Source organism: Carassius carassius, chromosome 49 (genome assembly GCF_963082965.1).
Source record: "Carassius carassius chromosome 49, fCarCar2.1, whole genome shotgun sequence".
NCBI lineage: Eukaryota > Metazoa > Chordata > Actinopteri > Cypriniformes > Cyprinidae > Carassius > Carassius carassius.
Genome location: NC_081803.1, coordinates 20,567,136 through 20,593,849, shown reverse-complemented (window position 1 = coordinate 20,593,849; position 26,714 = coordinate 20,567,136). Strand labels below are relative to the sequence as shown.

The window sequence follows — 26,714 nt, the reverse complement described above, 5'->3', positions numbered from 1 at the left end:
CTTGTGAGCATTATTTGCCAATCTATTCTATCTATTTATTGCTCAGAGGTTGCTTTTTCAAAGCTCAGGAGACTTAATGGAGTATAATGGAGTATTAAATATCAACCCGGCTAGGATGTAAAATCCCTTTTAAGGAATAGAAAAACACACCAGTGGTATTATAGTGCCATTGATCCGTTTTTGTTAATAGTTTTGGTAATTTTTTGTTGTTGTTGTTATTTTTGTTCATTTTATTAGGTTATTTATAAAATATGACTTTAATATTTTAGTTTTTGTTTTAGTTTTAGTTCTGTTTTTTTTTAAATAGTATTTTAAAAGGGGTCATATGATGCGATTAAAATTTTTCCTTTCTCTTTGGAGTGTTACAAGCTGATAGTGCATAGATAAGATCCCTGAAAGACTAAAGTCCTAAAAACCAAAGAGATATTCTTTATCAAAGTTATGACTCTGCCACACCCTCCTAAAACAGCTGATTCAAACACACCACCACATCTCTACATCACTATGAGGAAATATTTTCATAATGTCGTCCAAATGTTCACGCAAAGAAAGAAGGTATGGTTTCAGTAACCGCAGTTTGTGTTGAAGCAGTCATGTCAGGGAGATGCTGTGTGTATCTAGGAGAATGCAAAAGCACTTTATTTGGCCTTCCGAGAGTTGATGGCTTTAGGAATCTTTAAGATTACTTACAACAGAACAGCAACGCATTTGTGGACGACTGTTTCGTGAACCTAGGAGAGGAGGTACTTCTGACTTTGCTACGACAATCTGGTGCTTCTGAATCAGCTACTGTAAGTATGTTTTGTTATTAGTTTAAGTATTTGCTATTGACTGTTCAAATGCAGAGTTTTGTGCATTGTGTGTGTGTGTGTGTGTGTGTGTGTGTGTGTGTGTGTGTGTGTGTGTGTGTGTGTGTGTGTGTGTGTGTGTGTGTGTGTGCTAGCACACGTGTGTGTGAGAGAGAGAGAGAGAGAGAGAGAGACACGGTCACACAGTGGAGTGAGCTGTCTTAACCATCCGTGGCTTGTGTACTGCAAACACGTACGAGCTTCTGTCTGTCACGCCTCTCTGTTCCTCTTTTGGGTTTGAACTGATGGTAAAACTAAGGACATTATTAACTGTCTTTACATTTATTTTGAAAGATGAAGCTCGCAATTATGAAAAGGGGCGTTACATTTCCGACTAGTGCTTGCGGTGTTTGGCCAATCACAATGCACTGGGTCAGCTAGCCAATCAGAGCAGACCCCTTTAAGTAGTTTTTATTACATTTTAGTTTTGTTTTTGTTTATTTTGTATTTATTTTGTGTTGTAGTTTTGTATAGTTTTGTATAGTTTTATATAGTTCAATATTTTTAAAATATGTCTAAATATTTTTTATTGAAGTGATAGTTCCCCCAAAAAGAAAACTCTGTCATCAATTACTCTCTCTCATGTCGTTCCAAACCCCTAACACCTTCCTTCATCTTCAATACATAAATTAAGATATTTTTGATGAATAATAGCTACATAAACAACAATTCAACTGAAACTTTTATGGCCCAGTAATGTGGTATGGACATTGTTAAAATAGTCCATGTGACATCAGTGTTCCAATCGTAATTATATGAAGCTTTGAGCTATTATGGTTGAACCACTGATGTCACATGGACTATTTTAACAATGTCCTTACTAGCTTTCTGTGACCTGAATGTGGTTGTTGTTTTGCTGTCTATGCAAGGACTGAGAGATCTCGGATTTCAGCAAAAATTTCTTAATTTGTGTTCCAAAGATGTTTTACAGGTTTGGAACGACATGAGGGTGAGTAATTAATGACAGAATTTTCATTTTTAGGAGAACTATTTCAGGTTATAGTTTTTGTTTATTTAGTTTTCATGTGACTTTTTTATGCTTATATTGTTTTTTATTAAGATTTAGTTTTAGTTTGCTCAATTTGTTTTAGTTTAAAAAAAATTAATGTCTATATAGTGTTATTACATTTTACTTTTTTAAATGCGTCCATATAGTTTTTATGCTAAGTTTATTTCGTAGGGGGTTTTCATAGGGGGTTCCTATGTCTAGTTTAAAATTTTGAATTTTTACTTATTAGTTCATTTTATTCACTGAAATAATTTGATGGTGAAAACTGTTTTCACTCAGAAATTGCAAGTAAGTTTCAAAAATAATTATAAATAATCAGTAACACATTGAAATAAACATTACATTTTATTGTAGTTTTGAGTATTTTATATATATATATATATATATATATATATATATATATATATATATATATATATATATATATATATATATATTGTAAAACAAAGTCCAGTAATTGAAAAATCTTTTTACAGTGTACTTCAACTTAAACTAAACGAATATGTTGCCTTGGCAACTAGCTGAAATAAAATAAGATTAAGGATTTTTATATTTCATTTTGTTTTGATTAATGTTTAATTTATTTAAAGTAATGAACATGTTTATCTTTAAGTTTTAGGTGATGATAACTGTGATTGATGTATAGAGTATAGCACTATAAAAATAATTTAATCAATTCTTGAAAAGAATTAGGTGAGAAATGTCTCAGTTCATACTGAAATCTCAGACAATTTGGTATATTGAGCAATTGAAAATAAGGGTGAGATCTTGTCTGAGATTAATGTGAGCTTTTTCTCAGAAGAAAAAACTGAGAAGAGCAAGAGACTTACAAAGATTTCCTTATTACTGTCTAGAAGAAAGAACTGAGACAAATGATTTTTTTCATTTCTGCCGGAAGTTGCGCTCCACCTTGACTCCTCCAGCCCATGCAGCATCACTCCGTGATGCCATTTGAACACGTAATTATAAAAGCACTTAAAGGCAGCCAGCGCAAACACGCTCGTCATTGCTGGTGGTGCTCTGTGCCCTCATTTAAAGGCATTAGAAACGATTTGCAGCTGCCCTGCTGGTCAAACATGACGTTGATGCTGCCTGGCGATGCAGAAAGTGACGTTGATCTCACACACTCTGTCACATTAAAGCTGTCCGACGGTGACACACACTTCCCCAACAAATCACACGACTGACCCAAACACTGTGCTACATTTAGCAAAAGGGCGTGCATGGACCATTTTCGAGCTGACAATGTGAACTATAATGGACAAAAATATTTCAATTATTGATTTATTTAACATCACTTATCTTACTTTTACATTTTCAGTTTTCATTTTAATTTAATTAAAGTTTTGGAAATAGTTTTTTGGTTGCTGCTGTTGTTGTTTATTAGGTTATATTTAAAATATGACAGTATATTTTTTATTACCTTTTAGTTTTTAGATGTTGTATAGTAAGTTTTAGTTTTATGATTTAAAAAAAATGTCTATAGTTAACTTTTTAGTAACTTTTAGTTGTTGTTTGTTTTTCTGCATAGTTTTAGAAATATTAATATTTTTATATATAGTTATTCACTGAAAAAAAAATTGGTGTGGAAACTATTTTCACTCAGAAATGTCAAGTAAATTTTACAAATTCAGCAAGTAACGTTAAATTAAAAGTTACATTTTTAAGTAGAAAGACTGGCAACCCATTTACTTTGGTATGTATTTCTGAGTATAGAACAGGACTTGACTTTACTCATCTGGAGTTGATTGGAATTTATTTGATTTACAGTATAGATTATAAAGACAAAAAATTGTTTAGGGGCATGCATGCACTGATGAATCATTCCCAATAATAGGAATGTGTATTGAGAAAGCAAATAGAGTCCCTTTAATTTCATTTTGCCTTTAAATGAGTAATGTAATCGCTTCTGGTGCCATTGTTTTGTAATGATCAAATCAGAGCTGCATTTCATGGCTTTATTTACCACCATTTGCCTTTAAACTTAGCTGCAATCCATTTTTTCCTTGCAAAAAAATCTTGAATATTACATGTATCGCCCAGAGCTCCCAGAATGAATCATCAAACCTCAAAGGCAAAGAATGATTGCAATTAAAAAAAGCGAGAGAAATGAACATACTGTAAGAACGAGGCTCTGATGGCTGTTATACTGCCGAAAGGGCTTTGTCTATGCCAAATTAGTGGAACATAATAAAAATGCTTCACCCCATTCCAAAGATTCACATTATGGGATTTATTCCTCATTGACACTTTGTACAGTGAAGGTACAGGAGTACTAAAATGTACTCACAGTCCCTGGAGAGTCTGCCGCTGTGCAGTCGATCTTTTTCATCCTGCGAGATGTTCCAGCATGTAATTCCTCACACAGTCAAAGTGCTAGAAGAGGAAAACAACAATAAAGCCAGTCAAAGAGTCAAAATAGACCTGGTAAAACTGCTTTAGACATATGGGTATGGGTATAGGAGACCAAAATATTCAATGAATCAGACGGGCTCTGCTTCAGTTCCTACAGCAGTAAGCTGTTCATCTAGACAATACTTTTAGGCATCATAGGCACCTTTACCAAATAAACTCATGAATAAATAAATGCATAAATAAATAATCACTTGTATATGCATACGTAAAAAAAATTGCACAACTTCATAAATAATTGTGTAAATGAACAAATTAATTAATTAATGAATGAATGCATAAATACAAAAATAAATGCATATAAACAAATGCATGCATGAATGAATAAATGCATAAATGTACGCATTTATGGATAAATGATTAAATGCATAAACAATGTATAAATAAATACATGCATAAACAAACATCTATAAATAAACGAACGTATAAATGAATGCACAAATAAATGAATGCATAAATATCTACAGTATGTGTTCTACTTATTTTTTTACATACACACACACACACACACACACACACACACACACACACACACACACACACACACAGGGGTGTTTTTGTGTAAAGTGGGTCCATCCCATAGGCGTAATGGTTTTTATTCTGTACAAACTGTATATTCTATGGCCCTACACCAACCCTACACCTAACCCTACACACACACACATATATATATATATATATATATATATATATATATATATATATATATATATATATATATTTGTGACCCTGGAGAACAAAACCAGTCTTAAGTCACTGGGGTACATTTATAGCAATAGCCAAAATATACTGTATGAGTCAAACATGAAAAATGTTCTTTTATGCCAAAAACCATTATGATATTAAGTAAAGATCATGTTCCATGAAGATACTTTGTAAATTTCCTACCGTAAATATATCAAAACTTTATTTTTGATTAGTATGTATGTATGTATGTATAAATTCCCATTTTAAAAAATTAACACTTAAGACTGGTTTTGGTGTCCAGGGTCACATATATGTATCAAGTTGTAAACCAATCAACATGCTAACATCAAAGTATTAAAAATGAAGTAGAGTACACTACTTATGTGGCTACTTGAGAGACTGTTAATGTCCCTGCCCATGAATAGAGTTTTAAATTAGAATCTTAGAGAGTAGTCAGTGAGAAAACTCACTAGGTTTTAAAACAGAGCAACAGGGTCAGAGTTAATATTAAAATGAGGACAGACGAGCTGAACACCCACTCTAAGACAACAGTTGAGATGAATCCAGCTTTGTAGAGTAATGCAACAAACCTGAGCCAGCAAATCATGCAAATCAGCAACAGATTGAACAAAGAAGAGAAGAAAGACACATGACGTGTCTTAAGCAGCCCACCAGCGCAGCCTCAGCCCATGCATTTTCCATCAAACGGACAGAAACTCGAAACTCTGAAGGACAAGACGGGAAGTTTCATGGATGTTCGCCACTTTAAGCCTACGAAAAACACAGAGCCAATAGACTGTGAAATGAAATGACTGCCAGCCTCTTCATCCGTCTCCTCATCAGCTAGAGAAGGATTTCTAAGCTCTTCTGCTGTCATTCTCAACACCTGACGGAAACACAGGACAGCCACACACACAGAATAATTACACTCTGAGATGAGCAGAGATCTCCTGCAGCCTCTTCCCTATTTACCTACAGGAAATGAAAGACTGAAGAGAGATGAAGTGATGTGACAGCGGAAAGCCTGATGCTGCTTCACGTTAGTGAAAAACAGTGGGACAAATCGGCTCATAAGAATGTGATCTCCTTAATGTCTCAATGTTTTCTCACAGATTTAGAAGATTTGGTGGATTAGATAGTGGATTAGATTTGGTAGATTAGTAAAAAAAATAAAATAGTGCAAATGGAGACTTTTGATTGAAGTAAGCAAGCAGACCATGGTGGCATATTTCAGAGTCGAATAGGATATTTAGCGTTTAAAACAACTAATATCATCCACCGAGAGGATCTAAAGGGATCTCTAAATCTATTATATTAATTTTCATTAATTGAAATAAAGCTGAAATAAAATAGAAATATTAGAAAAATTTAAATTAAAAAATTAAAATGTTGAAATAATAAAATTAACTGAAATAAAAAGTAATAATTTCTCATTTCAAATCAAAACTAATATGAAAATCAGTTCAAATCAGTTAACTGTATTAGTTTACATTTACTAATGCATTATTTAAATCAAAAGTGGCATGTGTTAACAATAGTTAATATACTGTGAACTAATATGAACGTTTTTATTAACAATAAATACTGTAAAGTAATGTTTTTCATTGTTAGTTCATGTTAGCTAATGCATTATCTAATTAACCTCATTGTAAACTGCTACCCTAAAACTTAATAAAACATTTTTTAAATGAAAACAGAAAATTCTAAATTAAAATTCTAAATATTAATAAATACTATAATAGCAATAACATTAAAATAACACTGATTGACAATCATTTGGATGGTATAAATTGTCTTTATATGTCAGGTGGTTGAAAAAGAAATAATAAAGTCGAAATAAGCATAAGTGAAGTAAGCTGAAAGAAAAGTTTGTAAGATGCTGAAAGATTATAAAGACAAACATTTAATAAAAAAAAAACTGTTCAATTAAATCAAATCCATTTTATGTTGACTTTAAATTCTCCTGCTTCTCAAAATTTTCCTAATGTGAAAAATAAATAGTAATCTCACATATCTCTCTTCTAGGGTGTCTCAAAGTGTGCAACCAAAAGCCAGAAATCTCCATATGAACTCAAATATTTCTGATTTTATGTCATTGACTCACGTATGTCTGTTCATTTCTCCTGATGAATTTTAGGTGAGACATCTGAGACAAATATGATAATTAAATAAACAACAACTGAGAACTAACAGCCACAAAACCGCAACGTCCCTATTTGATGCTTTTTTTTTAAACAGACAGACTGTTATTAAAAATGATAGATTATAGTCCAACAACTAAAACGAGAAGTCTGACGAATACTTTCAATACAAAGGGGAAATGCTGACAGTCACACAATGGGTGCGGTGGAAGAAAACTAAACATGAAAATTCCTCGCTGATTGTCATGACATGTCATTTAAGTCACAATGACGTTTTTCTCTGTAATAAGGCCCGTGATGTAAAGTGAGATCTGTGTAGGTGGAGTTGGAAAGTGTTGCGCTGAATTGGCTACAATAACAAGTCAAGTTCTTTTCAATAACGGGAAGTTCTTCCACGGTCACATACGGATAAGATTGACGGTTTAGCGCAGTGAGTCACCGTGGGTTATTTCTGAATCCGGTAAGAATCCATAGCCAGCAGAGTCCCTGCAATCTCCTACTGCTCTTTAAACTAGCCCTATGCTCCTGAAGACTCTCTAAATCACCTCAGAAAGTCCTCGGATAATTGTGGGATTTTATATCATTAGAGTGCATTAATTCAGTTTCACTGCTACAGGCGCTGATATTAAATGGAAGATGAACCAGGGGGCAGAAATGATAATGAAGGATATTAAGTAGTCTGAATGGAATTTTAGGGCACATCCAGCATCCAGAGCACGTTCCTCTCAGGGAGGAAGCTGACTTGGAAGCTGTTCCTGACATCACTGTGCATCAGCGAGACTCGTACAGGTGTCCTTGTGAGGCCTTTAGTTACTGTCTCACTGCTGCTAGACACAGACACATCAAAATCAATCTAAGGAGGATTTGAGGAATGGCCTCAATAGCTCCTGTTGGAGCTACTGTACGGGATAAGAATACAGAATACTTGCATGCATTTAATGGATGACAGTAAAGAAATTTTTGATTTCTATTTAAAATAAATGCTGCTCTGATTTGTTCATCGAAGAATCCAGAAACAAAGTGTCACAGCTTCCACAAAAATATGAAGCAGCATAACTGTTTTCAACATAGATAATAATCAGAAATATTTCTTGAGCAGCAAATCAGCATATTAGAATGATTTCTGAAGAATTATGTAATGAGTAATGATGGTGAAAATTCAGCTGTGCATCACTGGAATGAATAATACTTTCTTAAATATATTCAAATAGAAAACAGTTACTTTAAATTGTAATAATATTTCCCAATTTTTACTGTACTGTAAACATTTGAATTGGTAGTTTATATCAATATGGTGCCAAAAGCATTTTTCCAGTGGCAGACATTCAGCTGTACATTTATCAATATATTATAGTATATTTTTCAGTAACTGTTTTTTGGAGGGCTCATGTGAAACAGACTTGTATTGTCTGCTGAATTCTTTTGGCATCACAGGGAGAGCAGGGAGCAGCATGGAAAAAAGGCAATTGACAGCACTGTTTGTAGACTTTAAATCAGAATTGCTGTCTCTACAAACATAATGAGTACTAAGGGATGACATGTAATATTTGTACTTCTAAAAAATTTGTCACACTGATGGACCATTCAAAATTAACTGTAGTGACAAAAAGTCTGAAAGAAACTACTTTTTCTAAAAAAAAAAAAAAGTTTATTTTAACCTAAAATCCTGATGTCGACAAATGTTATGCACCATCACCTACCCAAAATGGATTATTCCCCACATTATTTCACAGTTCTGCTCTTTAATATTTAGTTTACTTGCTCATAATGCCTCAAAACCAAACCCCCAATACCTTTTAAAGATTTGATGACACTAACCTGGCAAACTTCGGCAAATCCTGTGATTTGTTGTTCTTCAAAAGTGTTCAGTGCTGCAGTCCGGTAACTTTTAACACAGAACTCTGTTGCCATGCAGATTGATAAAGACCTGTGCACTCTGACTGCAGGAAGTTGCATAACAATTAATGAAATCTGATTGGAAACTGGCATGTTTGCAAGTGCTTCCCAGTTATGTGTGCAGTCAGTCAGTGAACGGACTGTAGGCGGTACATTTGTGAGCTTTCTGACACTAACATAACAAAAATAAATTATGATGCATGGAGAAACAACATAAAATAATATGCCATAGATTTGTTATTTTGATGCACAATCTCTCAAGTGTAATATTAAAAGTGAAACAATATCCAGACAACTAAGTTGGGGTTTCAAATACTACCTGGCCAATCAGTATCTAAAATTACCTGGGTTGCTGAGGGAATAACCTCATCATACAGAGCAACAGAGAAAGCTTTCTGGAGGACACTGTTTCATAAGTGTATCTGGGACCCACTGGAACGAAGGTGGGATTAGGAACATCAAGTCAATTTGATTTGATTTTATGTAATCTAATGTAGAATATTTATTATTTTAAGAAATATTCAACCACAGCTCAAGCCATGACAAGTCGTTAATATAAATTAATTGTACTTTATTACCAAAATGTAATTTTTTTAGGAAGTTATATTGTAAAACGGAAGATCTGCACTCTACAAAGTTACATTTCCAAGGGAAGAAAATCAAGACTTTTTACTTCTTACAATTTCATTTAGACCTTCAAAGTGCAAAGAGCAAATTTCGCAAATCATACAAACTTAGATCTTAAGAAAAAATATATATATTTTTGTTCTTCTCACTGAGCCAACAAGCCAATAAAATCACACTCCCAGCCAATGATATCCGTTTCAAAGTAACAGCAATTGGCTACAACTAAGGTCATTTATCTTTGTGTAGACATTTCATCAGATCCTTAAGCCTAAAGCAATGTTATTTAATTATAATCATAAAAGATAGATGAACTTGACTTGATTTTCAGTGTAAAATCCGGTATGTCCTAGAGCACAGTTCAGACACTGAGAAAATTGTGATGAAAAAAACTGTGCATAAGCTTACAACATTGAATTAAACATGACATTTTGAAGTAGAATAGAACAGAAAAAAAGGTACAGATGCTGTCCCTGGGCAGGTACCTTTGTGAAAGGCACAAATATGTACCAATACATATACACTTTAGGTACAGTACTAATACCCTTAAGGTACTTATGCACCATTTAGGGGTAAAAAAAAAAAAAGTACCCTTTGAAAGAGTATCACCCCAGTGACAGTCTTTGTGCCTTTTTTTTCTGTGAACTTATATTACTTTTGCTAAACCAGACCAAACACACTTATTCCAAAAACCCAGTCCCTCTAAAACATGTCAACCAACCCAGTATCACTAAATCCAAACACACAAATTGATTGACAGTCAAGGAGGAACCTGTGATTGGTTACATTTTCTGATTTCTAGAAACAGTACTTTTTATGCATTTATTGGATCAAAAATGACAGTAAAGACATTTATGATTTTACAAAAGATTTTGATTTTAAATAAATGCTTCCCACATAAAAGACAAAATAAACAAATGTAGAAACATTGGACATACTCGGGTCTGATTGTTGCTCAGTACTCAGTGGCTAGTCTTATAGCTGAATAAACAGTAACAGGACTTTAACAATTCCATTTCATGGCTTTTCATGTCGTGGTCAGTTAGCTCCAATAGGGGTCGCTACTGAGCTACTAGAGATCAGTTCTCCAGCTGATTTCCCCGGCCTCAAGCTAGTTAATTAAGCATAGTGAGTCATGTTCCAGCGCCGTTACAGATTTATGACAGGAGAGAGGCCAATTCAACATGTAATGATGAAATAAATATAATCAAAGCAAGATTAAAAACAATAAATGATGGCTTGGGCAGATCATCATAATCATTTGTAACCAGTTTCCATAGCATTATCAGAAAATAAGCAAGCAGAGAGCAGCTCCAGCCTCTGCAACTATGCAACAGCTCTGTGCCATTACTAAGCTACTGTTATGAGTAATAATTAACTATATTAAAATTCAAAAAGCTCATAAGCACCCTGGGTTATTGCCAAATGCTCATGTCTAATAAAAAAATCCTCATTTTGATGGTGCCATCAATGGATTTTAGTACTCCTCGGACCCATGGCTCTTGAATGTGTTGCTTCTCAGTTAACCCTAAAAATCTGTTCCATCTCACTGGGAATTTAATCATTGATATTGATTCATAAGGAGTCGGATTGGGTCGTGTCGTCAAGCTGCTGCCAGCAGTACAGTTTCATCCCAGTAAAAAGAATGAGCTCATGGAAAATGTGTGCCACGTGAAATCACGCTCAATAGCTGGTGTCTGCCTGATCTGGAAGCTGATTGAAATAGACGATGCTCATCGCACGCCGTCTCAATACAAATCACCATCAGTCTGCCAGTGCTGAGTAACCTACACAATCAAGAGCTGTCAAGATACCATCACAGTCAATCACTAAAGTCTTGGGGAAAAAGACAACTTGCTTGATCTGAGTTAAATAACCCAGAGGAAAAGATTGTTTCTTTTTCATAGCTCATTAGTTCTAATGGAGTTCTCAGTTATACTTTGTCTTGGATGTTTCTCCTAAAATCTGTCCTTGGGGAAAACGTAAACTTGAAGCAAATGTGCAACATTTGACATTCGGTATGAGTTTAGAGCTAGAAAAGCAGCTCAGATCATTTCCTCTTTGAGGAACTCGATGAGAAATGGATGAGTTTATATTGAGATCTCTGACTCTTGCAAACCTTGCTTTCCTGGCAAATCTGAGCACAGTTTGAGACATTCAAGGGATAGTTCACCCAAAAATAAAAATTTGATGTTCTATTTACTCAGGCCATCCAAGATGTAGACGACTTTTTTTCTTGTGTAGTTGAACAGATTTGGTAACACTTTAGAATAGATAACACAAATTCACTTTAAACTACAACTTTTCCTCAATAAACTTTACATTTAAAAACAATAAACTAAATTTGCTGCTTATTAATAGTTAATAAGGTATTAGTTGTTAAAGGGATACTTATAAATATAACGATTTATATAGAATAAATATTTTATTTGTTTTTAACAATTGGTAGGACATAAAAGTATTGGGTTTATTTTTTATTTTGATTATAAAGACCAGTACTGATGACTGCCAATATATTATATTACTCTGTTGTCCAAAAGTCAAGGCATTTATACCAAAAATTAGTAAAAAATTGCAAAATAACCATTATTATTTTCAATATGATAATTGTCACCATTCTCAGGCTTAAACATGCATGAGATCTCAATGAAAATATAGCAAACAATTGTTGGAAATGTTTATAGTTGGATACTATTCCACATACTATTTACAAAAATTAAGAACAGCTTTTGTCTCATACTTTTTGTGTCTTTCACAGACCATACAGATTTGCCAAACGAAACTAGATGAAACACGTCCAATTTTAAAATAACTGCTAGAGTGACTCGATATCAAAGATGAATTGAGGTTGCAAATGATTAAATGGCTAGATGAACAGTCTCCTGATGGATGATGGGTAAACCTGCAAACAAAAAGAGTCTAAAAACAGCAGCCGGCAAACCTCCAAAAAGGACTGCACAAAGACAAATCACTGTGCTGTGATGTGATGTGCTTCAAAGCCCAATAAACTTGGCTTTAGAAACTGATCAGAGACAAATGAGACAAAACAACCCAGAATTCCTCTATGGAGTGTGACTGTCAAAACCTGATGCTTAAAAAAAAATGAATGCTGGAAAAACTGGTGCAGGCTTTTCCATTCTGTGCAGCTCAAAATGCAACTCCCTCTTACAGATGACACTGGGTAATGATAGCTTTGTGGAATGATCTTCTCTGGATTGTAATTAACACATCAGGTTTAGTGTTTGAAATGCGTTGGCTGCAACCGAACACAGAATAAACAATGTGAAATCACAGACACTAATGCCTCAAGAGATTTGAAGAGAAGGCTTTATACTAATAATTACTCCTGACAACACATGAAATGTCTGGGACATTTATCAGTGAGCAACTTGTTTACATATGTGACATGCATGTAAATTTACTATAATTATGTCGCTCGGAAGATGATACATGCAGTGAAGTTAACATTATATACAGTGGGTAAAGAAAATAATCACCCCCTTTTTAAAATAATGACATTTTGTTGCTTTGCAGCCTGAAATGAAGACAGAGAGTTTTGACAGAGAGCTGTATTTACTCAGTGCAACTTATAACATCCAAGTGAAAGATAAAACACCAACATGTCAGAAAAAAAACAATCACTGAGTGAAAAGTGAAAGTGAAGTGACATTCAGCCAAGTATGGTGACCCATACTCAGAATTCGTGCTCTGCATTTAACCCATCCGAAGTGCACACACACAGAGCAGTGAACACACACACACACTGTGAGCACACACCCGGAGCAGTGGGCAGCCATTTATGCTGCGGCACCCAGGGAGCAGTTGGGGGTTCGATGCCTTGCTCAAGGGCACCTAAGTCGTGGTATTGAAGGTGGAGAGAGAACTGTACATGCACTCCCCCCACCCTCAATTCCTGCCGGCCCAGGACTCGAACTCACAACCTTTCAATTGGGAGTCCGACTCTCTAACCATTAGGCCACGACTTCCCACGATCCTTTTTTTTGGAAAAAGGATCAACCCCCTCCTTAAAATGACTTTTAAATTCAATCAGATGTAGCTTATCACCTTCTCAATGTCACACAGAGCCATTTGACTTTCAACTGAAATCAGCCGTGCTCATTTTGACCAGCTCAGAATGAAAAGTTTTCCTGGAGCATTTCAGTCCTTGGTTGTGTGACTGAAGCAAATAATCAACTATAGGAGGCAAGGCAATGAACTCCGGAATAAAGTTGTGGACACGCACAAGTCAGGAGATGGATACAAAAAAAAAAAAAATTCAAAGGCTTATTAATGCCTAGAAGCACAGTGAAGTTTATTATTACGAAGTGGAAGGTATTTGCTACAACACAGACCCTCCCTGGATCAGGACGTCACTCCAAACTGAATGAAAGAGTCAGGAGGAAACTGGTCTGAAGCAGCTGCAGGAAGTTATGACAAGAGTGGTCATTGTGAGCATCCCACATGGAAAGAACCTATATGAGGATATATGCGCACATATGAAACCTATATGCAGTTTATATGCACATATATGATAATATATATGCTGCATATATGTGTATATATGCCACATAATGGCGTCAGTCAGAGCAAGAAGTACCAGTCAGGTAAAAAAATCTAAAGTTTTCCTTGTGTAAAGTCAAAGCCTTTAATTTCGCTTTGAGTTTCTGTTTTAGGGTGCTTTTGTTTTGCATTCTAGTATTGTGTAATTTATTGCGCCATTAATAGATGATTTTGAGCAGTTGGGAGATGTGAAAGCACATGACTCTCTGTAACGTATTGACTTTAGTGTATATATATATATATATATATATATATATATATATATATATATACTAGGGCTGAAACAATTTGTGGACATTATCGACAACATCGACGATAAAACATTGTCGGCAAATGTTTTTGAGTAGTGGTTTGATCTCGTATCTACCTAATGTGAAAGCCTGCAATAATTCAGGTTGACCAGTGTGGCGCTGTAGCGCAAGACTGTATTACAGCTCTCCTGATTCAGTTCAAAAGAAGAAGACAGCGCTTCATTTAACCTTGACAACATGCATTTGGATGAATATGTAAATATATACTAGGCGCCTTCTTCTCAATAACTAAATAAACACAACAAAAACTGACCACGATGTAAAAGCAGCACTTAAGAACACATTTGATTACAGTGATGTGGATGTTTGCATGAACTCTGAGGTTCGGCACTCCAGTAAAGAAAAGTCCACCCACATGGAAATAACCTATAAATTTCCATGTGGAAAAAAACAATAAAACTGGCCGTTTTCCTATATTATATGTACATGTACATATAATATAGAAAAACGGCCAATTTTATATATGTCACATACATTAAAAACCTATATCAAAACCTATATTAAAACATATATGTTTATATAGGTTATTTCCATGTGGGATGAGACAACAATATCACAAATTCTCCACAAATCTGGCTTTTATGGCAGGGTTGCAAGAAAAAAACTCAAGACTGCATGCAGCCATGACTGAGCTTTGCCAAAACGTATCTTGAAGGCCCATACATGCCAACCCTCCCTAATTTTCCGGGAGACTCCCGAATTTCAAAGCCCCCCCCCGAAAATCTCCCGGACCGACCTTTCTCCCGAATTTCTCCCGATTTCCACCCGGACAACAATATTGCTACACCATCCGTCACTGGGCGCCGTTTTAGACCAAACGCTTGCGCTCCCATGGCGTCTGTCGTTGCTATGCAACCAAACTGCGCTCTCCATGATGACGACGAAGAAGTATCAGCAAAGGATTAATTGATTTCTAGCCTCACCTCGGCTCGCATTAGCTTTACTACTAGATATATTTCTGGAGATGAGAAGGAAAAACCCGCCTGGAAAAAGTAGCGCACCACGTTGCTTCCATTATGAGCGTGCTCACCGCAGCCGCGCACCTACGGTTGAAATAACGACCTTGAGCGCGAAAAAGATGCGATATGTGAACGGCCCCTAGAAGCAGACGTCTGAAATGAAAGGCAAGAACAGCTATTTATTTAGCTTTAGACTGTTACATGAAAATTTTAAAATGAAATGTCATAATTATAATGTTTTGAGAGTTTACTTATGTAATTGTTGCATTAGGCTATGAATTAATAAATGTTTATTGATAAGATCTAGCTATTTCATATCTCTTAATTTACAGTAGCTAACAAATTAGGGTCTAACCTCCTGAGGAGAGGCCTTAAGGAATTGAATTTGTCAAATAAATGAATTACATTTTTCTTTGCGTTTGTGTATGTGATATTATATATGACGAGTTTGACGACACATCGTTTGTGTATGTGACATATATGACGACCCCCCCCCCCCCCCCCCCCCCGGTCCTTTTTAATATCTCCCTAATTCTGAGGTCTCAAGGTTGGCAAGTATGTGAAGGCCACATACAACTAATATTTAATTATTTCGCCTCCAAATACCAAACGATATGTCTGGGGGAAATCCAATACAGCAGCTAATGATCCAAATAACAGCATTCCTCCAGTAAAGCATGGAGGTGGTGATGTCCTGTTATGGGTGCTTCTCTGCAGCAGGGAGTCCAGGGACTGGAGCACTTGCAAAAATGGATGGGCAAAATACTATCAAATTCTTGAGGAAAATCTGCTGCTCTCTGCCAGAATGTTGTCATTGGGAACTGAGAAGAACGTTAACCTTCCAACAAGACAAAGAACCAAAGCACACAGCAAAACTGAGCTCACAGTGGTTGAAGGAGAAAAAGGTGAATGTCCTTGTATGGCCTATAGTCATAGCCCAGACTTAAACCCCACTGAAAATCTGTGACTTGAAGTCTTCATTTCATGCTGCAAAGTAACAAAATGTCATTATTTTGAAGCGGGGTGAGTCTTTTCTAATCTATACACTATACAAAACACACTAGGGTTATTCCATGTCAACTCACCTAGAGGTTCCCGCTCAAAATTTTTATTTTGTTAATATAATTTCTGTAGGCCAAAAATATTTAAAAGCCAAAATATTAAATGTCACAGATGCATATTTTCTGAGTAATCCACTATTTGGTAGGTCTATTAGTAAAATCTGTTGACTTAAGCAATCTTTGATTGATTATATGCCCAACAGGACAGTTCAAAAATGAAAAAAAAAAAGCACTTCGATTTTTTTGCCTCAAGTTTGCATGCCTGTAACTCAAAAAGTATTAAAGATATTTTAATATCCTTTTAGATTCAATCCCAGAGTTATGAATATCTCCATTTGTAAACTGGACAATTGTACACATTTTCAGTGGCCCAAAACCAAATGTGGGTCATTTTTTATTCAGCTGATAGTTTTTTTCTTTCAAAGAGGAATATCTGAAGAACAAATAATGTTGAAACTAATGAAATGAAAAGTAACTTGTGATTTTTCTATCAAAACAATTGCATAGAACATACCAGTCTGAGAGCCATAAATACTATTTTTCCAAAGTTTGCACTTTAGAAATCTTAATTTTCAAGGACCTATTTAGTTCATTCCCATAGACATGAGGATTTCAAAGCAGCTCCATGTTCAAATTGAATTTTTCAAAATGTATTTTTAGTTTCTGAAATTTGGTTAATTTGACACTGAATAACCCACTATTTACCCAGCAGTCTGCAGCCAGTACACAAGCTCCACCGCTGTACTTTTATTTAACAGCTAAGTGTGTTTTGTAAGCAGTGCTCTCAATCTGCATGATAATTCATGTATTTCATGCATTCTCGGTTACACAGGAACGTCAAAGTAAAGCCAACGCCTTTTACAAGCAATGCAGCAGTGTGTGTGAATCACTGCTCTGGATAACAGCACTTCTCTACTGGCTTTAAATATCAATTTCTTGTCCAACACTCAACAATTAAGAAATCAAAAAGAATGAATCTGCACTTGAGAAAGATAGTTCATGTCATTTCCTCAGTTTAAAGTTAATGACAGAACTTTTGTAACTTCCAAACAACTATTTATTATACTAAATCATGTATAATCTACATTTATGTACATTAAATAATCTAAAACAAGATTTCTATGTCAAAACTTTAGCCAAGAAAGAATTTCCAGGGAGACGGAATAATTGGTGCAAGGTGCATGCAAAGAGATCATAATTAAAGTTTCATTGAAGAAAAGAAAAAAAACACTCATGCAATGGATCAGACAGGTATTTCAAGAAGGTATTGTACATTTACGTCACATACGCAGGAAGCATGACACAAGGAGGATAACTGCTCAGAATGCTGTAATTGCTCCAGTCTTATTCAGAGACTAATTGCTGCTATTTCGCAATTTAAAAGATCAGTAAATGAGATAACCTGTAAAGCTTCCAAACAAACCTATGCTGCAAAATACAGACAAACAGAGTTGGAATATGCAGTGTTGGAAGGCCTCCAGAAACGTGGCTGGGAACCACTGGTTTACGGTTATGGGTTTATTCCATTCATTAACTGCCTTAGCAAATTCTGTTAAATAAAAAAAAAAACAATTTATGTAAAAATAAAATAAAACATAGTAAGAGAGGTTATTTATGTCTTAGTGCTTACTGGTCACCAACTCACGAGGTACAGTAACAAAGTACCTGTGAGCTATTTGAATAAGAAATAAGAGACTTCCTGAATACAAAACAATAAAGCCCCATTCCTAACTGAACACTAGAAACTATTGTTTTGCACTTGTACTTCCAGATTTAACAAGTTTTCTTGGTTTTGAATTATAAACAATGTTCAAAATTATCTAAATCAGTGACTTTCTATACTTGTGGTTCCTCTGGTAGAACAAATTTTTTGTGAACTTGATTTCATACACTAAAAATCAGCTGATTCAGAAGCATTGAGATGAAAATAGAAGTTATACAAAATGAGAACAAACGTGTCCAAATATCATGCTGTCACTATATACATAAACATCTTCACATCAAGTCTTCAGGTGACGTACCTCAATGTGATACTCTATGAGTAATGCAACATTATAAATGTTTTACTTCAGAAAACCAATGTTCTGGTGGTTTTAATGTACCTACAAACCAAAAAACATCTGTAAAGTTACATCAAGATCCTTCATCTTCTAAAAACCAACTTAAGACCAAAAATGGTTCTTTCAACAGAACTAACAACCACATCATCAAGTACTGTAGAAAATAAAGGCTCAGGTTTTAAGAACCTACAACGTAACATCAAGAACCTTCTTAATCTCCAAATAACCATATATGCTCTTAAAAATAACATTTCCAAAAGAAGGTTTTTGCAGCAATGCCAGAACAACTATTCTGGTTTCCCCAAAGAACATTTCAGCAAATAGAACAAATGTTTATTATTATGAAGAAACATTTCAATACACTAAAGAACAATTTGGATGCATGGATATTAAATGTTCTCCATGAAACCATAGATGCAAAAAAAAAATTAAAAAACAATTGTAAAAAATAAAATAAAATAAATAAAAAAAACATTTATTTTTAAGAGTGTTTCAACTTAAGACCCCCAACAGAACTTAAAAGCAAAGTGACATTTTCCAAACAATAAAACCACTAAAATCTTCTACAGGATAATATTATTATGAGCAAAGGCCTCTTTAAATGATGCACAAGTCTAACCCATTTTAACTGATGTTACATTTCAAGATGCCAAGCAAACACTGCGCACCTCAATCGCTACCAAAACAAGGAAACAAGATCCTCCAACAGCAGCTGTCTCAACTTGCCTGTTGTAACAGAGACTCAGATGTCAACGTGCATGAGGCTAAAAAAAGACTGACAGCAAAGAAACTTACCTGTGTGCTTTCAACAATGCCCAAAGAACTAGAAGAAACACTTGTTTTCATCTACAAAAGACCACTGAACATCTATTGGCTTGTTACTCCGAGAAAAAGATGAACGAATCCTTGTCTTGGACGTAGTTATCAGCCCAGTGCGTGGTTACATGCTGGTTAACAATAATGAGATGTATGTGCAACCCAAGCCAATGATGTGTCACATACACACACACACCCACCACCCCCTTCCAAACCAGCAGATCTGGCTCCAACTCGCCTGAGGAGAAGACGAAGCTGCATGTGCAGCTCAGCTCAGGGAGACACTGAACAACCTACTGAACCGTTGACAATGCACTCTAATCCCACACAGCGCTCATTGACTCCACTGTTTGTGCATACGAAAGCAGCACCACACCTCTCTGAGGTTTAACCGGCCTGCAACGCTTTTCAAGTGCTATTTGGATCACATGCCTCATTGATGAAGATTCAGGAGCCAGAAAACGTTTGGCCGATGCAGTCAGGATGATATTGAGCTTGGGACGAATAAGGGTAGTTTTTGTGGTCAGTGTAGTTTGAATGGCTGCTTCTGCATTCAAAGTTAGGAAAATCTCAAAGACCAGGGGCAGAGTTCAACTGAGCTGTCAATAAAACCTGCACTGATGTCCATGTTCAATGCCAGACTGACTCACCAGAGAGACAGAGGAATTTCATCAGATACAAGGACTATGACCAAAAAAACACTGCTTATGAAATCATTGAATTAACCTGCCTTAATTACACTTTTCAATCATCCACTTCACAAATCACTTCAGATGTTGTTCTCTTTGTTGATGATGGCTCTCTTTTAGTTAATGAGTGTGAATTTACAATGAACTGGACAACAAGAGTTAAACTAGAATTTGAAGTGAAATGACAAATTTACTTAATTGCAATTTGAAAAAAAGAAAGAACATTTTTGTTAAAACATTAGCTCATTGTTTATTTAGCCTATAGATTTCTCCAAAAAAAGCTTTTTTTATTTTTTTTTTTTGGTTTACAGACTAAAACAAAAATGCATTAGCATCAACATGTGAATATATTGAATGTAAAACGAAAATTCTGTGAAATTACTCTTCCATTGTAGTGCATTAAATAAAAGATCATAAAATAATATAAGAGCATTTAAATAATCTGAATACAATTTTTTATATGCTGAATTTCAAACACTGATCATTACTGATTATAATTCATTTGTCATGACAATGATCCTGCACGTCGCCAGAGAGAAGTTCAATAAAAGGAAGATTTAGTTATATTTTAATTTTTTAAAAATTTGAAAAAAAGAAGCATGCATGGATGAATCATTCATAAGTTCAATATCATATAATGTTTCTAAAAGTAGTCCAAATATGAGTAATTTATACAGAAAAATTAGTTTTGTCAAATTCAAAATAAAGTTCTACATCCTGTTTACTACATCTAAATTTGAATTCACTTTCATCTCAATTCTCAATGGCATGTGCAAGTTACAGCTAACACTCATTTGCAAGTGACCTTTAAGCATCTACCCTGGAGTCATAAAGGAAAGACAAACAAACAACATCCACAACAGAGGCTGTTTTCAAGATTTGCTAAATCGGCCGAATATAATGTTTTACAGTATGTGTTTCACACCTCACTGCGCTTGCTCGTTTCCACTGAATCACATGTAATGGGGACACTAACAGCAAAAAAAACATAATTGTGTTACGCAATTTGACTAGTCATAAAACCCATTATTTTGATGCAGATTGACCTAATTTAGTAACATGAGTGTGGCCTGTCAGGCGATATCAGCGTCTTGTCTTGGCTCAGACGAATTGTGGTACTTGAGTGTATAATTTCACCAAATACGGTTCTTGCAAACAAACAAAGGGATGCAGCAAAGGAACTGATCCTTGTTTAAATATTCAGCATGCTATGATGATGATCAATGCAAACCATGATGCAAAACAGGCTTCGTGTCAGTGTTTAAGCAGCCCAGCTGGTGCGAGCATTACAATTGTAACTACTGCATGTAAATACTGTGCAAAAGCTGCAAGGAATTAAGTTATTTTTTGCAACTTAGAAAAAAAAAACCTCTGTGCCATTGCTTTTGTCTGTCTCAAAGGATGAGCTACTGTAACCCCATGCATCACGTGAAACGAGCAAGATGATGTGGCTGTTTTCGACAAGGAAATTGGTTAAAATAAGCTCGTCGGGGAATCTGTGAGAGTCAACATGAACTTGTGCTGACGCGTTTCTGCTTATCCCAAAGAAAACAGTGACGTGCTTTGAGTGCCAGTGGGTGTTGTTTTTACGTGCCTGTAGCTCACAAAGGGTTGGGAAAGGCGTGAGAAAATGTGATATGTGCCGTGTACCATCAATATAGTCATTTCCCCTCCAACTCTTCAGTAAGCTACAAATTCAGAATAACAGCTCTGTAAATTATGGGCAGAGATCTGCCTCCTAAGAGCCAAATGGCTTAAAGATATGCAAGTACAGTATAATGTCAAAAGCAATTATTGTAAACTATCATGCAAGACCAATATAATAGATCAGGAATCAGTTACATATTAAATACTTATTAGAATATTGCTTCTACGGCCTTGACCTTAATTGCTTCTCTTAAGAGTATTATGCAGTTGCAGTTGGTTGCAAGTCTCATCTGCTAAAGTATGGCACGTCAGGTTTGTTTTGAATGGATAACGTGATCAAAAAACTATTTCCTGAGTTCCACCCAGACAATCTCAATGATCATGGCCGCTGTCCATGCACAAGATGTGCCAAAGTCACCAAGAATATCATGGAAAAGATCATATTAATCCATTTGCAGCTTTTAATAAGTCTACTAGCGTTAGTCAAGGTTTCTTACATCAAAAAAAGTCATAATTAGGTATAACATGATAATTTTCCATCATCTACTGAATTACATGCATTGATTCATTGTTGAAGTAATTAAACCGGCAATTAATACACTGAGTCAACTAAGCCACTGCTTGCTAATTTCCCCTGAAAGGTGTAGACAGCATCCTAAAACAGCTGCTGTGTCTCTTCCATTCTCCTCTTGATCTACTCAACATCGGGACCATGATTACCTCACTTCCAGCTGTGAAAGTACAGTGCCAAACTCAACAAATGAGGATTTTTTTAATACAAAAAATAAAAACAGTGTATATATATATTTTTATTTTTAAATATTTAATTGCATTTCAATTTTCCATTGTTAAGTGCACACATAAAATGTTCAACACGCAGTACAATTCAAACGTAACTCCATAAACTCAACAAACGATTAATTAAAAAGTATTTTTATTTTATATTTTTTAGAAAATGAAAGATCATTTCGCTAGATAAGAGCCTCATTCCTTGTCTTGGATCGTGTAGAGCTCTTTGAAGCTGCACTGAAACTGTAATTTGAACCTTCAACCCATTGGTCCCCATTGAAGTCTTTTATACGGAGGAAAATCCTGATTTTTCTTTCCTCAGAAACCTTAATTTCTTCTCAATTAAAAAATGAAATACATAAAATCTTGGATGATATGGGGGCGAAGTAAATTATCAGGAAATTTTTATTCTGGAAGTGAACTAATCCTAACAGACAACAAAATGGCAAAACAGAAATTATAACTTAAAATCAACCATGCAATATATAAAAATTCAAGTTCAATGTATACAGTCAATGGTCCGAAATGCCCTAGGCCTTTTGGCAGATTTTTAACAGGCCCAAAACTCTCTCAGTATCCTTGTCCACTTGTTTTATTGAGTGTTTGAGGAATTAAAAGGGAGCAAACTTTCTAGTGCACTTTCAATGGCCGACATTTTGATCAGTGGACTGACTCTTGAACTAGAGTTTAGTAAGCCATGCCCAGTAAAAATTGTTTAATAAATGGCTTGAGTTTGGGGCGGGACGATTATAGTGATATGATAGTCTATGATAGTCTGAATGATGAATCTTTTTCATTAGCACTAAGCTATCTTTACATTTTAGGTTACATTTAGTCATTTTGCAGATGCTTTTATCCAAAGCAACTTACAATTGGGGAATACATAGTAATTCTACTTAAAGAGGAAAACCCACAGGAATTACTAATAATGCCAAGTTTCAGGCATTGTTCAAATAAGTACAAGGCAAGCTAGAAAGAAAAGGAATAAAGAGAAAGACAATACATTTAGAATGAAATCAAGTAGCATTGAAAGAGTTAGCTTTCAGCTGTCACTTGAAAATTGTAAGGGATTCAGCATTCCGGATAGGGATGGGAAGATAATTCCACCAGCCAGGAATGTTGAAGGAGAATGTTCTGGAAAGTGACTTTGAGCCTCTGTGAGAGAATTACTACTGAACCCAAAATTACAGACAGACACAAGTGAATAGGTCTTTGAAAGTTTATTTTCAGTTTCTTTAACATCAATGTTCTCAGGATGCTGGCAGGTCCTATCCAGGGGTGCGTTTCCCAAAACCATAGTTGCTAACTAAGCTAGCAACCTTGGTTGCAATGCAATTTCCCCATTGAAAACCAACTAAGTTGCTAACAGGTTAGCAACTATAGTTCTGGGAAACGCACCCCAGGCCATAAGGTGGCTACGGTGGAGTAAGCAATGAAAGTATAAGTTCAGAGGAAGGTCTGGAGGTTAGCCGAGTGATTCCAAGCAGGAACTGAGTGAATCGGCTTACAGATATTGCCTGGATCAGTATAGCTAACAGGATTTAGTTGGTCTTCTGAGATGGATGGGGTGATCTGCTTTGGAATCCAACCCTGGTCTACCACGTGACAGGCAGAGACACAGTCCACTGTACCACACAGGAGAGTCTACCAGTGTGTTCTAGAGGGCATTCTCAGAAGTGAGAGGAATAGAGACCAAACAGAGAAATTTCCTTTATCCTCTTCCAATCCCATATCCAAAACAATTCCACAATCCAAATCCAGGGCAGCAAAATTCACTAGTCAATCAAAATGACTACCTCTTGATAAAGATTCAGGCAGACATAGAAAATTCAGGTTCCAGGCAGGGTAGAGTTCACACAGCTTTCAAGGATCTGATTCAGGAACTGGCTGGAATGTTCACCAATGAACTGATGAAACAATCTGGCAAGGAGGTAAGAGCAAGACTGGCTTATATAGTTAAGGAGAAAGGTGAAACCAATGAGGGAAATTAAAGAGGAGTTACAAGGCCAGGAACAAGAAGCTGGATGCTACTGTAGTTGCCAAAATAAAAGTCTAACAGGAAGTGGTGACAGAATCATGACAGCCTCTCTGTGATGGTACCACAAGGAGTTGCTCACTAGTGGATCTCAGGCTTCTGGAGGGGATGTAGATTCGTAATAGTGAGTGGAAGTAGAGGCTGTTCTATATGCAAGCATCTTGAACTTAATGTGTGCCACAACTGGTAGCCAATGCAAAGATATAAAAAGAGGTGTAACGTGCTCTTTTGGGCTCCTTGAAGACCAGTCATGCCGCTGCATTCTGTATAATTTGTAGAGTTGATTGTGCTTGATGGAAGTCCAACCAGAAGAGCATTCCAGAAGTCCAGCAATGTTTGTGCAATGTGGTCTTTGAATGTCAGCTGGTCATCAGAGACACCAAGATTTCTGACTAAAGTTGATGGGGTAACTGTAGAAGAACCTACAGTAGCTGGATGGTGACATCACGCTGTAGAGTTGGAGTGGCAGGTAAGACAAGAAGCTCGGTCTTTCCAGGTTGAGCTGTAGGTGATGTTCTTTAATCCATGCTGAGATGTCTGACAGGCATCCTAATCTAATGGTAAATAAGCTGTATGAGAAATGGCACAACAATATCCTCACTACAATAGCTAAGTGCATAACTGTGCCTGCTTTTCCATGATAAATGTGTATATTTTGGAGCTTATAATCAGCCCACCTGAATGTTACAATAGCAGCCGTCTTCGTTAAGTAGACTCAAAAGGATTCTTTATTAATAGATTCAGTTTGCCTGCAGACAGCATTGATTGTTGTACAGCACAGAAGTGCTTTTGTTTGTCAGACTGAATCATTGAACTTAGTGTGATGAATGGCTGGCAAAACTCCAGTTTGGTGTAAATATTGATCAATATACTCACTGATAGGCCTACTAATACTGAACATGGTATGATACATGCAGTGTTATTGTGCAGGTCATGCAACAAGTTCAGTCTGAGTTCACAGATACAAGAGCATTTAAAGATGATGATATACAAAAATATCTTTTTCAATTATTTGCAATTTCAGATTGAATTACTCATGCATGAAATCCTAATAAACTGGCTGCAAAAGCACAGTTAGAAGTATTGCTATTATTTATATATATATATATATATATATATATGTGTGTGTGTGTGTGTGTGTACTGTATATATTACATAGGATTTGAGTATAATGTTTATTTTCAGACTCCTTTATTTAATATTGAGACTTACATTAAACAATGAACTGTACAATACTGGAAAAATACACAATGTAGAATTTCCTAAAACCATAAACATATATAAAAAATAAAGAACTCTTCCAGAAAATGTATTATACATTTTATATTGAGTGTCATTTAGGTAATTTTGAACATTGTTTAACTTTTACTCTCATATTGTAAATTTCTTATCTATTGCATTATATATTGGTGTGTTTGCATATTGTATGTGTTTGTATAGGGTTATCATTAACTAAAATAACATCAACTCAATTTAATTGCATTTATACGTAATATTTTGAATTGATTTTATTTTTATAATTTCTATTTCTATTTTTATTTCAGTTAAATTATTAGTAATTTAGTTATGAGATTTTGTCTTTTTTTCTAGATTTTTATTACTATTTGTTCAATTTAATTTTTGTTTTTATTTATATTTTTTATTTATTCATTCATAAATTAATAGGAATTTTGACTTAAACGAAATATAGAATATAGAATAAAAAAAATTAAATGTTGCCTTGGCAATTAACTGTTTTCATCTAATACTTATATTTTACTTCATATTTAATTAACAAAAAATACTTTAATAGTTATAAACCCTTTACTGAAATAAAATTAAATATATACATATATAAAATGTAATAAAATTATACTTTTTTCAGCTCGTTGCCTAGGCAATATTTCTCATTTTCATTTTGTTCATAACTTGACAAAAGAAAAACTAAAAATGAAACTGAAAAAACACATAATTTCTAAAAATGTAACTATAGTATCTATAGTTTCTATAGTTTATATAGTTATATATATATATATATATATATAGTTATATATATATATATATATATATAGTTATATATAGTTATATATATATATATATATATATAGTTATATATAGTTATATATATATATATATATATATATATATATACTATATCATGATGTTTTATTGTAATGCTGATAATCCATTT

General features: G+C 35.0%; 1 protein-coding gene across 2 annotated transcripts in view; it reads right to left on the bottom strand.

The window, feature by feature from the left end:
- Nucleotides 1-19,503, bottom strand: part of LOC132132863 (cAMP-specific 3',5'-cyclic phosphodiesterase 4D-like) — a 216,261-nt gene extending 196,758 nt beyond the window's left edge. The window contains exons 1-2 of one of the 2 annotated variants that reach the window (XM_059545392.1): nt 19,364-19,503; nt 4,148-4,233 (exon numbers count right to left, since the gene is read on the bottom strand). In XM_059545392.1, coding sequence (XP_059401375.1) covers nt 4,148-4,189 — 42 coding nt within the window. In that variant the 5' untranslated portion in view covers nt 4,190-4,233; nt 19,364-19,503. The remainder of the gene's footprint in view (nt 1-4,147; nt 4,234-19,363) is intronic. The other variant, XM_059545394.1, reaches the window with a different exon arrangement.
- Nucleotides 19,504-26,714: the final 7,211 nt, after the last annotated feature.